Source organism: Vespa velutina, chromosome 3 (genome assembly GCF_912470025.1).
Source record: "Vespa velutina chromosome 3, iVesVel2.1, whole genome shotgun sequence".
In the NCBI taxonomy this organism is placed as follows: domain Eukaryota; kingdom Metazoa; phylum Arthropoda; class Insecta; order Hymenoptera; family Vespidae; genus Vespa; species Vespa velutina.
Window position 1 is genome coordinate 11,617,763 of NC_062190.1, and position 15,516 is coordinate 11,633,278.

General features: G+C 33.0%; 4 protein-coding genes and 1 long non-coding RNA gene across 17 annotated transcripts in view; 1 reads left to right on the top strand and 4 right to left on the bottom strand.

Annotated features, from left to right (window-relative positions):
• The window catches only part of LOC124947551, a 57,543-nt gene extending 56,026 nt beyond the window's left edge, over positions 1-1,517 (bottom strand). For 2 of the 7 annotated variants that reach the window (XM_047489859.1, XM_047489854.1), the window contains exon 1: positions 1,128-1,515. The gene's annotated coding sequence lies outside the window, so the exon portion shown is untranslated. Of the gene's footprint in view, positions 1-460; positions 648-1,127 lie in introns of those variants that run through there. The other 5 variants (XM_047489861.1, XM_047489860.1, XM_047489858.1 and 2 more) reach the window with 4 other exon arrangements.
• On the top strand, positions 82-2,053 carry LOC124947582. The gene is made up of 2 exons (XR_007100446.1): positions 82-1,882; positions 1,946-2,053. It is a non-coding gene; the product is annotated as an uncharacterized LOC124947582 (long non-coding RNA).
• On the bottom strand, positions 1,678-4,935 carry LOC124947561 (gephyrin). Its single transcript, XM_047489887.1, has 11 exons — positions 4,444-4,935; positions 4,211-4,362; positions 3,943-4,130; positions 3,664-3,880; positions 3,305-3,580; positions 3,163-3,229; positions 2,984-3,098; positions 2,601-2,876; positions 2,381-2,520; positions 2,123-2,310; positions 1,678-2,039 (listed from the first exon to the last, which is right to left on the bottom strand). The coding sequence occupies exons 1-11, from the start codon at positions 4,472-4,474 to the stop codon at positions 1,800-1,802; spliced, it is 1,890 nt and encodes a 629-aa protein (XP_047345843.1). The 5' UTR covers positions 4,475-4,935; the 3' UTR covers positions 1,678-1,799.
• A 196-nt stretch (positions 4,936-5,131) lies between these two features.
• LOC124947558 (CLK4-associating serine/arginine rich protein-like) lies at positions 5,132-9,588 on the bottom strand. 3 transcript variants are annotated; one of them, XM_047489878.1, is made up of 14 exons: positions 9,289-9,587; positions 8,928-9,025; positions 8,696-8,871; positions 8,379-8,594; positions 8,118-8,293; positions 7,962-8,035; positions 7,537-7,878; positions 7,041-7,451; positions 6,835-6,942; positions 6,633-6,681; positions 5,986-6,049; positions 5,811-5,916; positions 5,457-5,729; positions 5,132-5,376 (listed from the first exon to the last, which is right to left on the bottom strand). In XM_047489878.1, exons 1-14 carry the CDS (start codon positions 9,418-9,420, stop codon positions 5,358-5,360), a joined length of 2,244 nt encoding a protein of 747 aa, XP_047345834.1. In that variant the 5' UTR covers positions 9,421-9,587; the 3' UTR covers positions 5,132-5,357. The 3 variants fall into 3 exon arrangements, with proteins under 3 accessions (XP_047345834.1, XP_047345833.1, XP_047345835.1); XM_047489877.1 differs by having other exon boundaries at positions 7,041-7,454; XM_047489879.1 differs by lacking the exons at positions 5,132-5,376; positions 5,457-5,729 and having other exon boundaries at positions 6,629-6,681; positions 7,041-7,454; positions 9,289-9,588.
• A 5,369-nt stretch (positions 9,589-14,957) lies between these two features.
• Positions 14,958-15,516, bottom strand: part of LOC124947560 (serine/threonine-protein kinase minibrain) — a 44,946-nt gene continuing 44,387 nt past the window's right edge. For all 5 annotated transcript variants that reach the window (XM_047489882.1, XM_047489884.1, XM_047489886.1 and 2 more), the window contains exon 9: positions 14,958-15,516. This exon is cut by the window's right edge and continues 791 nt beyond it. The gene's annotated coding sequence lies outside the window, so the exon portion shown is untranslated.

The following is a 15,516-nucleotide window of genomic DNA, read 5'->3' on the forward strand; positions in this document are numbered from 1 at the left end:
AAGGAGAAATAAAAATAAGGAATGCAAACTCAAAGTACACTTATAACAGATGGAAATGTAGAAAGGTATGAACAGAAAAACATATACATATATATATATATATATGTATGTGTGTGTGTGTGTAAAAAAACTATATAAAAAAAAATATATATATATATATGTGACAAAAAATCACGATCATATAATTAGAGGATTGCTCGTTTAACAATGATTATTAGATGGAATAAGAAATGTTTGGAAGAAAAACGGTAAGAACGATCATAGATATAATTAATATTCAATAACGAAACGGCACATCATAGTCCATCGGAGCCGATAAATTTCCCCATTAAAATCACACTTTCTTGTACTCAAAAGGAGCGCGAAAAGTTTTATAAGACCAAGTGTCGGGGTGAATGTTTCGATTACGAAGAGAGAGAGAGAGAGAGAGAGAGAGAGAAAAAAAGAAAGTGATCCAGACCGTGAACTGCGCGTACTCTCATCGACTTGTTGACAAATCGATCCCTTTAAATCTCCACTGCTCCCGTCATTCAGCACGCGTTATACGCGTTCGAACGGCGGAAGAGGTATCACAGTCACGTCCGCCACCGAAAAGCGAAATCGACGTTAGACGTTTTCGTGTCAAAGTTAATACTTGAGATTTACGAGGTAAAAGAGATAGAGAGAGAGAGACAGACAGACAGAGAGACAGAGAGAGAGAGAGAGAGAGAGAGAGAGAGAGAGAGAGAGAGAGAGAGAGAGAGAGAGAGAGAGAGAAAATCCGCGAAAGGTATCGGAAGAGTTGGCGGCTGAAAATGGGCCACCCTTTAGAAAAGCGTCCGTAGATGGCCACAAGTGGCAGACGTGAACCCAACCTGCTGCTGATCGATGAGCTTCTCGCGCAGGAAATTTCCTTTTGAAATCTTACTGATCGTTCATACACATTAAATGATACGTGCACTCGACATTATTTTTTATAGGAGAACAAAATCTAGAAAGAAGGATGAATGAAAGGAAGGAAGAGAGGAAGGAAGGAAGGAAAGAAAGAAAAAAAAGGAAGGAAGGAAGGAACGTTTATGTACATCGATTAGCAATGCGAGAGAACGCGAGAAGATAGGGCGTCGTACAAAGCCGTCTCTCGTGTTTACCTCTCTGGCGAGCCCTTCTCACTCTCTCTACGTGTGTTGCCTATGATCGGCCCGCGAACGCTTTTTTTTAAAACGATCCAACTGGCACGACTAAGGTCTCGTCGATCGAACAAACCTACCGGCACCACGCGACGCTCCGTTTAATATCCCGATTCTTCCTGCACGATTCTTCTCGCGCAATTCACTGTGACGCACGCATCTTTCCTTCTCGAAACGCGTACCTCGCACGACGTCCCTGCCCTTTTACCGTAGCCTTGTCGGCCATTTTCTTCCTCGCGCCGCTCTCCCACTCCTCTCTATCACAAATCGCCCTCTCTCGGCTGATCTTGTAATTACGCGCTTCCTTGGTTATCGATATTTGTCGATAAATGTTACGATCGAATAATCGTACTCTCGTCAGCTGTCCTTTGTTATTTAAGCGCGCGAAAGAGTACGAGGTACGATTTTTTTTTTTTTTTTTTTTTTTTTTTTAGAAAACAAATCTATCTCATTGGAAGATCGGGAAACACACACATATATACACACACACATATATATATATACACACCTCTCTTCGAAAAATAATTTTTCTTATTAAAATAAAATGTAGATACTTATATAAACCATATAAATCGTGTAAAAAATCGTAAAGCATGGATAATAATATTTAAGGAATATGCAGATATTTCGGTATTACATCGTAGTTCTAGGATTAAGAAGTATCGCTTCTACGACTTCACCCGGATACAGTGCCGTCTTAGCAACCGTTTTCCCTGGTAACATTAACAATGCATTAGCATTTTTACAACTGAATAATTTACTGCTTATTTGATTTCCAGTACTGTGGGCCAATGGAAGATCTGCTCCGTCTTTCCACGTTAAGATAACTCTTGCGTATTCCGGACGAGGATCCAATTGATAAGTCGAATCCACCTGCAATTAATTTATAAAAATTATATATATATATATACATACACGCTAGTAATTCGCTAAATATTTATATAAAGTGGACGAACCTTCGTCTTTATGATGACGGGTTTCGAAATATCACCATGCATTTCGTTAAGTAAAGGTATAACAAATAAAATCGAAGTAACTGTTGCCGAAACTGGATTACCCGGCAGACACATGAAATATTTTTTTTTACCATTATATATACAAGTTGCAAAAGTTGTTGGTTTACCAGGTTTCATGTTTACGCGTCCTATAATAATATATAACAAATATAACAATCATTTTTAAGATAAATGATTAATCTAATAAGTAATAATTACCAAAATGTATTTTTGCATTAAAATAATGTTCCAGTACAGGTTTCAACATATCTCGATCGCCCATCGACACAGATCCGGATGTTACGAGGACATCGACTTTTCCCAAGGCATTTTTAATTGCATCCACCATGCTGGCTTTGCTATGAAAAATAAACGATAAAGCATCGAAATTAATAGTATCAAATTTATCCATAATTTGCTTTGTCGTTCATAAACTTACTTGTCCTTTACAATTCCCAAATTCTTTGGATCATATCCATTTTCTCGTAATATGGATATTAAAGTTATCGTATTACTGTCATATACGTATCCTGGCTTTAAATCATTCCCTGGTTCTTCCAATTCATCCCCCGTTGATAATACCCCTACACTAGGAACTTTATAAACCTTCACTTCTTTATAACCGCAAGCAGCTAAAAGTCCTACCTCTGCTGCTCCAAGCTTTATTGGCGCTCTAATTACGAGCTCTCCTTTTTTTAAATCACAACCAATAGGTCTTACAAGGAAAAAAGAGAAAAAAAAAATATATATATATATATATATATATATATATATACATATATTTCGATAGATACCACTAAAGACATTTGAAGAATTAAATACCTAATGTCCTGTCCCTCCTTTGGTACAGTTAAAATTTCAATTTCTTTCTCTTCCGTATTATCGCTGTTCTTTAATATAAGCTTTGTATCCTCCACTTGAACAACAGCAGTTGCATCTAAGGGCAATCATCGGAATATTTATATTCTTGTTTTCATTAATCTCTTTTAGCAAACACTTACCATCGGGTATCGGTGCGCCAGTATTTACTCTTATACAAGTGCCAGGTATCAAAGATATAGACGCTGCCTACGTGTTTTACAAACATAAAGTTAATTATTTCTAGAATTAAATCGTACAGTTTCTCAAATATTTTTTACATACAGTATTTCCTGCTTTTAAAGCACCTAAAACTCGTCTTCTACCTTTCCCATCCTCTGCCAGAACGGCATAACCATCTTTGATAGAGGCTCGAAATGGTGGTAAATCGCAAAGAGAAAATATATCATTAGCTAAAACTCTGTTATGAGCATTCCAAATTGTCACAATTTCTGTTCCTTGGAGTTCTATATTTTTATTTATTAATTCTCTTGCTTTATCAACGGAAAGCATGGGGTACGGTGATTCCCTGAGACGCGTGGCAACATTTTCCAAGTGTAACTAGAAAAAAGTATTTATAGCTTAAACAAAAAGGATATATAAATTATATTTTTATACAAGTATAAGTTACATAAGCCTTGTACCAATGTAGTAGAAGGTAAAACACAACTATGATCATTGTTATTTGTCTTTGTAATGCTGTGTGATGCATGCACTCTTTCTACATCTGCCTGATTATTTGAAATTAAATCAATCGCATGTGGTATTACAGATGCAATAGAAACCAAACATTCTTTCAAAGCTTTTGGTGATCCTGGTAGATTAATGATTAATGTTTTTCCACGAATTCCACAGATGGCTCTAAAATTTGTATGTTAAAAAAATAAAAAAAAAAATTCAAAATAATAACAATCTTATATTACCTAGAAAGTGCGGCCATAGGTGTCACTTGCAAGCTCGATACAAGCATAGCTGTTGCTATTCCAGGAGCTTCTTTGTCGATAACTTTTTTTGTCGCTTCGGGTGTAACATCTCTATTGGAAAAACCAGTACCACCGGATGTCAAAATGACATCTAACTTTTGTACATCACTCCATTTTACCAAATATTCCTTAGAATTAATAAACGTTTGGAATTAAAACTGTATTTAGAAATAACATAATATTACATCCTTATTATTAATTATCATACCATTATAACTTCTTCCTTATCTGGTATTATTTTATCCTCAAGTACTTTTCCTTTAAGTATTTTTCCTGTATCAGTGTTTATGTCACCGACCAGACGTTTTAATTCAGGACCTGCTTCATCTTTTCTGGATCCTTCCGAGCGACTATCGCTTACTAAATAAGCAATACCATAGATATACATTTTTATCAATAAATTGAATTTTTATTATTGTTATAAACAACATAATAACATACCAATTAAGATACCAAACGTAATTCCTGCCATATTCTCTTTTCTATTCACTAACCAAAAATTGGCAAATCTTTCTATTACTGTAATATATTTCAGTTGAAAGAAACAAGACTAACCGGTAGGAAAAAATATGATAACATCAAGGCTATCTAGTTATTCAAAACGATAACGAACGTTCTTAATCAAATTGATTACTACATACTGTTAAATACTGTCATTTATATAACGTCGTATATCAGCATAATCACGTCTTTCGGCCTTTATGATAGATTGCACCGACTTTAAAAAATTCTATCATAGACGTGCTATAAACTTTGCAATGAAGATTTTCGTATACGTAGTCTTATCTTACAAGCTGAAATTTCTTTTACCATCTCCATAAAGTTCCTGACTTTACCGATGCACCTTTAGAAATAGATTGTAGCGCTTTAAGTGAACTAAAAGAATATCTGATACATGATTTAACAACAGTTGATCTCCGAGGTAAATCGAACGTTTACAAGGAAACAAAATTCAAAATATCACATCTAATTATTTAACAAGTTGAAAATGTACGAATAATCGACTATTATCGTATGATTTGACGAAATAAAATATTTTGTTATCTACACATTCGATCATGCGATTCGATCATTCGATTGTTTTATAAACGATTCCTTTTATTCGAATCAACTTTTGTAAGTTCTAACATAGAGCAAATAATATCATATAATTTTACAGCAAATTCCAATTAATTTATAATAGCTTGCATAATACAGTTCAATTAATATATATAGTTTTGTGTGTGTGTGTGTGTGTGTGTGTAATTCAAAAATGAAGCAGCACTTCTAAGAAGGAATGCAATGAATAGGAAGTTTCTTTGTAAATTATATAAAATCTGGATGTAACGAATTAGGCATATTATTTATCTCTCACGTTAGTAGTCTACCAAGCCTCTGTAAAAAGAAATAAAGTAAATCAATTTGAAGATAGTTATTCGAATCATAATGACATTTATTTATCCGTAGAACATTACCGACTACTTCTTGGACTTAAAGAACGAAGCGGAGAATCTCTGTATCTTCTTCGTGATTCTTGCCTGCATCTTTCTCTGTCATCACGCCTATCTCTTTCTCTATCCCTTTCTCTATCTCTATCTCTTTCTCGATCTATTTCTAAATCCCTGTCTCTTTCTCTCCTATCTCTACGTATATGATGTCTCGGACTACGTCCTGGACTTGGCGTACGAGATATAGAAGATCGTGAATCAGAACTGTGACCTTCGTACCGATGTCTTCTTTCTCTTTGTCTGTAAATATACATTTATATTAATATATTCTTTAATATATTCTCTCTCTATTGTATAAAATGAAAACAAATATGAACTTACTTTCGACGTAATTTTAATGACATTTCTCTAATTTCGTCTTCTCGGTCTTGTCTCTGTTGTTCCTTCTTTTCTATTCTCAATTGTTCCGCCTTCTTGTCCGCTTTATCTACGATACAAAATATTACAAAATATGAACGATCGTTTGTTTTTATTACAATTTTAATTTCTCACTTACATTGCCTATTTAATAGAGCCTGCATTTTTTTCTTAAGCCGCTCTTGAGGTGTTATTTTCGTAGACTGAAAAGTAAAACTCTTAATGCTTTGTGTTTCCAAACTATCTTTTGTCGTTTATTTTATTATTTTTCTTTTTTTTCTTTCTTTCTTTTTCTTTTTTGCTTCTTTTTTTTATTTATTTATTTATTTTTTTTTTTATTATAATAATGCTACTTCGAATATTTCTTTACGATCAATAGAACACAATTGAACTATACCGCAAAGAATTTGAAAATAATTCAATTACGATCTTTTAACAATTATATGTACATATATACACACACACACACACACACACACACACATATATATATATATATATATATATGTATGTGTATATTTTAAGTAATAGAAACTTTGGTATAATTCAAATTCTTCGTGGTTTTGATTAAATGGAAATCGTTAGCAAATTTGTAAGAATTAATGAAACATAGACGACTGAATAAATAAAATTATGTTAACGCCTCATTGACGTCTGCTCCAACGGAATCAAAACGAGTAGCACTCGCTAAAGCTCCTCGTTGAGAGATTTATATAGGAACAAGTATGTTCTGTCTTTATTCTCTGTGCGTTAAGTGACTAAGAAAGCGTTATGGTTCTTACTGACTTTGTGTCCGCCACCAGAATTTGTACTTAACCCTGCTTTTGGCGTGTTTCTGCAATAATTAATACGAGACAAGAGATTCAAATAGACGATATGAATATTATCATACGTACATATATATATATATATATATATATATATATATATATATATATATATATATATATATATATAAATTAGACAAGAATGATGGCATTCTACTTACATGCTTGCGGTTGTTACTGTTGGCTTTAGCGTTGCTGCTGTACTTTTCTCTTCCTTGTCAGACAATTCTAATTCAAGACTGGAGGATTTGCCACGACGGCCATAATATCTGGTAAAACGAACAATGAATAATAATAATAAAAAGTGAAAATTGAAACATATCTTTAAATTTACAAATATATGTATATAAAACGAAACAGTAAATACCTTGGCAGTGTTTGCACTTTATTTTCAATACTACGCGATCGTTTACTATTATTGCTTTTAGACCTAGATCTTGATCTTGTTTGAGATTTTGATCTTGAGCGTGATTTTGATCTCGATTTTGAGGGAGAATAACGTCTTCGACGATAACTATCTCTGGAACGACTTCTGTGATGCGATTTAGATCTCGATCTTGATTTAGATCTTGATATGCTGCTTGATGAGGAACTTCTTGATCTTTTTTGACGTTGACGCGAAGTGGATCTAGATCGAGACCGTGAAAGCGAACGCGATCTTGATCTGCTCGTACTTCTACATCGAGATCGAGATTTACTACGTGTTCTTGATCGTCGAGAACGGCTTCTTGTTCTGGATCTTTGGATTTTCCTATGTTTCGATCGCGTTCTTCTGGATCTACTAAAGATTACGATATATTAGAAAGAAGATTGTCTATTAAGAAAAATTAAAAAGAAATAATGAAAAAGACAGATATATTTACCTGATTCGCGAGACACTACGCCTCCTGTCGCGTGTTCTGTAAGATTTGCTTCTACTAACAGAGCGAGAACAACTTCTTGATCTAGATTTTGATAATTTTCTACTAACTGTCCTTTCGTTCGAAACAGGGCTTTCAGATCTTCTTCTTCTAAGATGCGAATAATTGACTTTTTTCGAATTCGATGAAGTTACGTGAGAAGAGCTACTGTGAGCTTCTTCCTCACCGCCAAAACTTGTAATATAAGTAATTTGTCCAGTATTTACAGGAGAAGCAGACCGTGAACGTGATTTTGAGGAAGATTTCCTGTAAGGATTGTATTCTGGACTTTCACGGGCTGCATAACTGAAAAAAAAGAGATAAATGCATGTTAAGAAAAAGATATACACAATATAGATATCTCATGAACATAGCAAACTATAAATTACCTTGGTGGACTCATAACACGACCGATCATCTTCTTTTCTCGAAATGCTCGTCTTTCCCTGCGAGATCTTCGACCCTATACGATAGATAAAAATAATCATATTCAAAGGGAAATTTGTTGTGAAAATATTCTACACGTATAATTGAATATTACATACAGAATACATCGCCTTTTCTTCTTCCTGCTTGCGTGCCTGTCTTAATGTTTCTGCCTCTTCAAAATCCTGGGTCAAAAAACTGAAATAATCAGCTCCCAAAAGTCCATACTTTTGAGCAACCAAATTCATCTCGTGTGCTTGAGAAGGCTCGATTTGTGAAACATCTACACATATGTCTGCACAAAATAGAAAATGATAAATCCATAGTTTCTATAACGATGGTTATAGAAAAGCATGTCATTTAATAACTCCATTTCTAACCCAAATCAATGTCGCTATCCTCATCCTCTGGTTTCTCATCAACTATAACAGAATCTAATGTTTTTGTTGCATCAGGAATTGGTTCTTCTGTCTCGTAGTTGTAACCAATAGCAGCATTGTTAGAAGATTTTTTCTTATCTTTTGAAGCATCTACTTTGGTGGATGAACCAAATTGTTCCTCCAAATGTATTTGATGTAAAAATTTTTCTTCTGCGACTGTATGAGCAATCATTATTATCATTATCATTATCATCATCATTATTATTATTATTATTGGGAATAACACATAAGGTGTATTCTAAAAGGAAATTTCTTACCTCCCAAAAATTCATTTTGAACAATTATGCGATAACGTTCATAATTGATATGTCTGTCTTCGCTGGTAAGAGCGATATCAACGTCAATGGTATCTGGTGCCTCTGGTATCCAATCTAAATGAGCACGTACATCAAAGCGATCTATAAGATTGTCTTCGTTTCCTTGCCAGGGCATCCTGAAAATAAAGTATTAAAAGCACGTCCTCCAAATTATAAATATTATAATGCTTACATGTTAGCTGGACTATCACCAGCAGCTGCTATAGCTGGATCCAAATGTATTTTGCACGGTCTGCCATGAAGCTGAAGGAACTGGGTAGGATCTGATTTCTGATAGAAGTATAACGTTAATGAGAGTCAATGGGAGACGCGCAAGAATGTCCTTCATAAAAATGTTCGTATACGTTCGAGACGTATAAAAAGGAAAGGAGGAAACGAAGAAAAAAGAAAAAGAAAGAAAGAAAGAAAAGGAAAAAAGAAGAAAAGAAAATACGTTCAAATTGGGCTAGATTGCGGACGAAGAAAAGGCGAGGTTTTACATAATGTCGATAGAAAATGATTTAATGCTTAAAATCTAAATCTAATGTTCTTACAATTTTTTCATAATAATCTCTACGACGTTCGGCTCGCCGACGATAATCGACCAACATCCCACGTATCTTTTTCTCTTGCTTTCGAGCTTCGTGCCACATTCTTCCGCCGGTTTTCTTTACGGAAAAACTCATTATCTACGAAAGATTACTTCTGTGATATTAAACTAACAATAGAACTTCCATTTATTCGGTGGAATAGGATAAAAAAAAACTGAAGAATATCTAATTCACACGTTTTCGTCTTTCACGGGGCAGACATGTTGCCTTGCAACCGCTTTTATTGGATGTCATATCTGTGGGAGAGCGAGAAAGGGGGGCGAGGAGCGGGGGGGGGGAGAGAGAGAGAGAGAGAGAGAGAGAGAAAAGTAGTTTCTACTTTTGGACGTTTTTTTAACAGGATCTGACGACATCTGCTGGGAAATTAGAAATAAGATTGTAAGAATCTCAGGAATAATTCATCCCTGTTGAAGATTGAGATTACTGAATGACGAAAAAAAGAAAAAAAAAAAAAAAAAAAAGAAAATATATATAAAATCCCATTGAAAATGCATATGTATGGTACGCATGCATAATAGTAGACTCTCTTGGAACTGTTATAAATAAGATAAGTTAAAGAATCGACTACCAGATAACGCTTCGATCGATGCGGATTATGGCGGGTCGATTCGTAATTATTTTTAAAACGTTCCTCTTAGAAAAAGCTCATATATGTATGTATGCATGTACGTACGAATGAATGAATGAATGAATGAATGAATGGATGGATGGATGGATGGATGGATGGATGGATGGATGGATGGATTAGGTAGACTGGATGAGAGGAATGTAAAAGAAAACGTAACAGCAAAGGTGAAGATGCGTTTGTTTATTATTAACCTTATGTAATATCGTTTCAAATTCTCAATTACATTATTATATATAATAATAATTATAATAATCATAATAATAATATGACAATGTATACAGGTTAGATACAACTTTTTCTTCATCTTGCATGGAGTTTTGTTAATTTTTTTCTTCATCTTAATAAATCGGTTTTTGTTTCATAATTCAGTTTGTTCTCTCTTTTGCATTTTTTTTTCTTCTTCTTCTTTTTTTCTGCATTCATCCTTTATATTTTTTTTTCTTTTTTTTCTTTTTTTTTTTTTTTTTAACCCAATTTGGTCGTACATGCCATCGCCGAAGGAGACATCAAGATATCGGTTCGACATGCTCAATTCTCAAAAGACGCTCGCATGCCGCCAACTCAGGTATATATCAGTCGTATTATAGCATATTTTCTGAACACAATGTTTTTACACATAAAGTTAGGAAACTTATGTTATTTTACTCCGGCCGCAACATGTTCCAAAGATTCAGAAATTAAGTTTCGTCGTTATACAAATTAATTAAGTCTTTCGTCAACGTCGTTCGATCATATTATTTTTATCTTTTGGGCACAAAACGCCCTTTCTCTCTTCTTTCGTATTTTAAAAAGATTATTATGTAAAATACAAGCAATGCACACGGAAGAAAGATTTTTTTCTTTTAATGGCTATAAGAGGCACAAGAGGTGTATTAATCTCCTCACTGTGATTGCGAAAATTAAAAATGATGTAGGTGAAAATACCTTTTTCCGATGGGGGAAGATTTGATTTTTGCTTTATACGCTTGGCGAATTTTCTTTTTATGTTTTCATGAGTCATTTATCGTTTATATGATTTTAATGCGATATGAACTGGAACGATTATAACAAAGAACGGATCTACACGCGTTTGTTTTCCTTAGCCTTCGATGGTATATAATGGTGTATAATGTTGTCTGTATGACGAATCAAGAAAGAAAATGCGATTTTACTCGATGGTAAAAATTTCTTTTTTTTTTTTCTTTTTTCTTCTTTTTCTTCTTTTCCTTCTTTTTGTTCAGACAAGCATTTTTAAAGTACGAAAAGCAAATCATTTGGAACATGAATTACGGCTAGTTCTTACTTCTATGTAAGTGTATACATCTCTGTGGTTTGCTAATTGGCTTAAATACTCTGCATTTTGCGACAATTGTTGAGTGTGGACAAATTTTTCCAGGGTAATAATAACTGTCAATAAATAATGCGCATGTGTCAAAGATACAATGAAGTATGAAGCAATTTTTTAAAATCAATCTCGATAAAGATGCTTTTCCACAGGAAAGAAAAATTAATATATATGTATATATATGCATCACAATATGATATCGTCTGTGATTAGGAATTTTGTTCCATCATTAAAAATTTGTGTTCGTGTAGCCATCCGGCACGCTCGCTAACAGTTTTTCAATTTTTCCTTATTAATCCACTCTCTCTCTCTCTCTCTCTCTCTCTCTCTTTTATACTCACTCTCTCTCTCTCTCTCTTTTATACTCTCTCTCTCTCTCTCTCTCTCACACACACACACACACACATTTTCTCTCTCTTTCTCTCTCGTCGAGATACACACGCGTCGAGATACTTCTCCAGTACAAGAATCGTTCGAACTGCGCCCCTCTGCCCCGAAAAAATTGTCTCTAAATTTAAATCTCGACGGCAGTCGCCTTTTTCTTTTCTTTTTTTTTTTTTTTCTTTTTAACTAGCTCTTCTTAAATTCACTAAAAGTTATATTATATAACCAATCACTTTGATACAGATAAACAATAATAATTATTCAGTTAAAATCAACAATCGTCAAAAAAAAAAAAAAAAAAAAAAAAAAAAAAAAAAAAAAAAAAAAAAAAAAAAAAAAAAAAAAATGCTTCGATGCATTGCCAAAGATGACACTGTGCCCACAAGTCGCTTAGAAAAAATTAGAGACCATAAGTATTTTTTCATTCGGTACTGTACAGTATGTTTATTTATTTATTTTTTGTTTATCTTTATTCAATCAAATGCACATAAAAATAATGTGTGAATGCATAAAAATAATATGTACGACGGCGTTTTTTCTTTTTTTTTTCTTTTTTTTTTTTATAAAAGTTTGTAAATGATTATTAGATCTCGATCCAAGTACAAATCATTATCGTTATCATCATAACGGCAAACTTGAAAATAATTTCATCGGAAATTACGACGAAAAGAATTCTAATTCTTGATATTCTAAGGCCGTATACGAATAAAAGACATACGATACAGCAGTGAAATTGTTAAAAATTGCAGAACCGATAACTTCATTGTCATTGTTAGAATAATGAGCACAGTGACTAACAACATGGATTCGGAAGAGGGCACGTGTGAAATCACACATTATCTATATTTATAGTGTGTACTGATTTTTGCCGTTTTTTTTTGAGATCGAGAGAACGTTAGAATTTATCATAGAAAATCCTTAACGTTTCGCGATTAATCTCTTTACTTCTGATAGATCAAACACCACGTACAGCTTGTACTGCTGAAGTTATTAAAAAGTTATCGATGGTCAAATGCGACACACTTAGTCATGTCCTGCATGTATTGTGCGAGAAATATAACTGCCTTTCGATCTTCGATACGCCTTCTGCTACGATGTTGTATCCTCTTCTATCTAATGTCATCGAATAGTTATCAAATCTTTTTCAAATCCGCCCTAATCACGACATGGACTCATTTCACTTTCGTGTTTTTAATATATATACCCAAGGAATCGTAGAAATTCAAGAATTACAAGCAGGACTTAAATATATATGTACGTGTCTATCGTTAAAAATGTTTATTCCTTTAATAATTAAGAAAAGTCGATGCGCGGGTACGATGAACGTGAACCTTCAAGTTTAACTTGAAAATGCTAATGTGCTTATGTCAAAAATGTACTTCTGAGAATTTCTGATTGCAGCTGTATAAAAATATACAAATCATTTCAAAGTCTGCACGATTAAAATAATTCGCAGCAGACAGAATAGCTGATAAAATATATCATTTCTATCAACTACTGAAGACTGTGTATTATGTTTCATATACATTAACAACTAATACAAAATGAATTTTTGGATTCGAACTTGGCTATGAGATATATGTCTTTTCAAATGCAGTGCTAGGAATTCCAGTTATCTATCATCTTTTTTAGGTCAAGCTCTTTTTTGTCAACAGTCACAATCATACAGTGGAAATATTATTTAAGACTACTATTTGATATTGCAGATTTTATACAAAAACAATAAATTAACACACCGCAATGAAATGTAAAAAAAAAGAAAAGAAAAAAAAAAAAAAAAAAAAAAAAAAAAAGAAAAAGAAAAAGAGAAAACTAAAAAAAAAAGAAAGAAAGAAGAAAAATATCGATATCGACCAAGTGATCAATGAATTATACATGTGGCTTTTATTCTCACATAATGCGATATTTTGAAGTAAATTTGTTTCCTTTTTCTTTCTATAATTTACATTTTGCGTCGCACAAATGAAAGCAAAATGTAATATTCGTATATGTGTCTAATATTGATAGAAAATGGAAGAGAGACAAATTGCCATTATTATCTATCTCATAATACATCGTAGGCTATCGATTGTAAGACGATTATGAAGATATTGATACAATTGAACTGTTTCCATATAAAAATATTTTTACTGCTTGCTATTTAAGGAAGATGATAAGCAACATGTATAATTCACTAGGACTCCTTCTTTTGTAATATTACATTAGTGATGATTATTAAAATTTATATTCTTGCCGGTCACATCTGCGCTGTATAAAGACTTACTACTTCAATTGCATTTAGTCTGCCTTCAGGTACTATACTACACCTACAAATGGTAGCGTATTCAGAAAATACACTCGCCGCAATTGAAATTTAGTAGAATCAGAAATATTGAACGCATTTTTTGCACCACATATATATATATACATACATACATATATATATATATATATATATTTTACATATATATATTTGTTCATGTATATATGAATATATATATATATATATATATATATATATATATACAAACATATACATATACATATATATATATATATATATATATATATATCTATCTGTATCTCATGAATACTCGTAGTCTTTATACGAAATTAGAATAAAATAAAGTAATCGACTGGAAGGAATCCTATTTATTAAAAAGAAAAAAAAAAAAAAAAAAAAAAAAAAAAAAAAAAAAAAAAAAGAAAAAAAAAACAGAAAGAAAAAAAAAAAGAAAACAAAGAAGTGAAGCTGACAACTTGAAAAGAATTTAAACCTAAATCATGCGATAAAAAATAAATGATCATCAGAGCAAACGGCAAAAATCAATGACGATTAGCATTGGAAACATGTGTATGTGAATACGCGCGTATTGTTTATTATAAAGTACCTAGGTTTTTTCGTATGATTATACCATTCTTGATCGATCTTACGTGTATACTGCTTTTTTAAACTTTCTTATTACTGTTTTTATGTATAAATATGTATTGTTGTTAAGCTGCGCAAACTTCGTTTGTTTAAAGTCCTTCTTTAGCAACAAACCGACGTTTGCAATATCCTCATTTTTCATCAAAGTAAATAAAAAGAATTGTGTTTACAATGTCTGTGTTTCCTCCTCCCACACTTACAAGCTAAACCCTAAAGCTGCACTCTTATCATTCACCTAAGTGTATTGTACAAATAACACCAGCATTCAACACAATTGTTTGCTCGCAATTATTTCCTAACCGTTTACATTCGTGACATCGTGTATAAAACTCTATTGGAGTACATGCTTAAATTGGTAATTCTTACTTCTTCCTTCTTTTTACGCGGGCAATAATAGTAATTATCACTTTTTTGCTCTCTAGGCCACACAGTTTGGGTGCCGAAAGTTTTTGTTTTTGTTTTTTTTTTTTGTTTTTTTTTGTTTTTTTTTTTTTGTTTTTTTTCCTTCCTTCTGCTTCTTCTTCTTAATGTTATATCGACTAAACTGTTCAAAGTGTCTACAGAATCGGGCAGGACCCACGAGGCCAGCTGGGTTCATCCTCACTAGACCATAACTGTCTGTCCGTGCTCGAAAAGTTTCATAAATCTTCTGTGCTAGTTATTATATCCATGCCCAATATAGGGCCAGTCAGCATGTAAAAAAAAGTAACAGAAAAAGAGGTTACCCTCGTTCTTTCCTTTTCTTAGCTTTTTCCTACTTATCAGTATCTTCACGGCGTCATTAAATGTTATCACGCTTAAAGTACGTCTCCATTCTGGTATAATATCTCTTGGTTCAGAGACGAAGGCTTCGTTTGTGATTTGCTTTGGAATACGCGTTTTTCCATGTAATTTCATCTTTTTCATTTTTCTTTTGTTTCCTTTTTG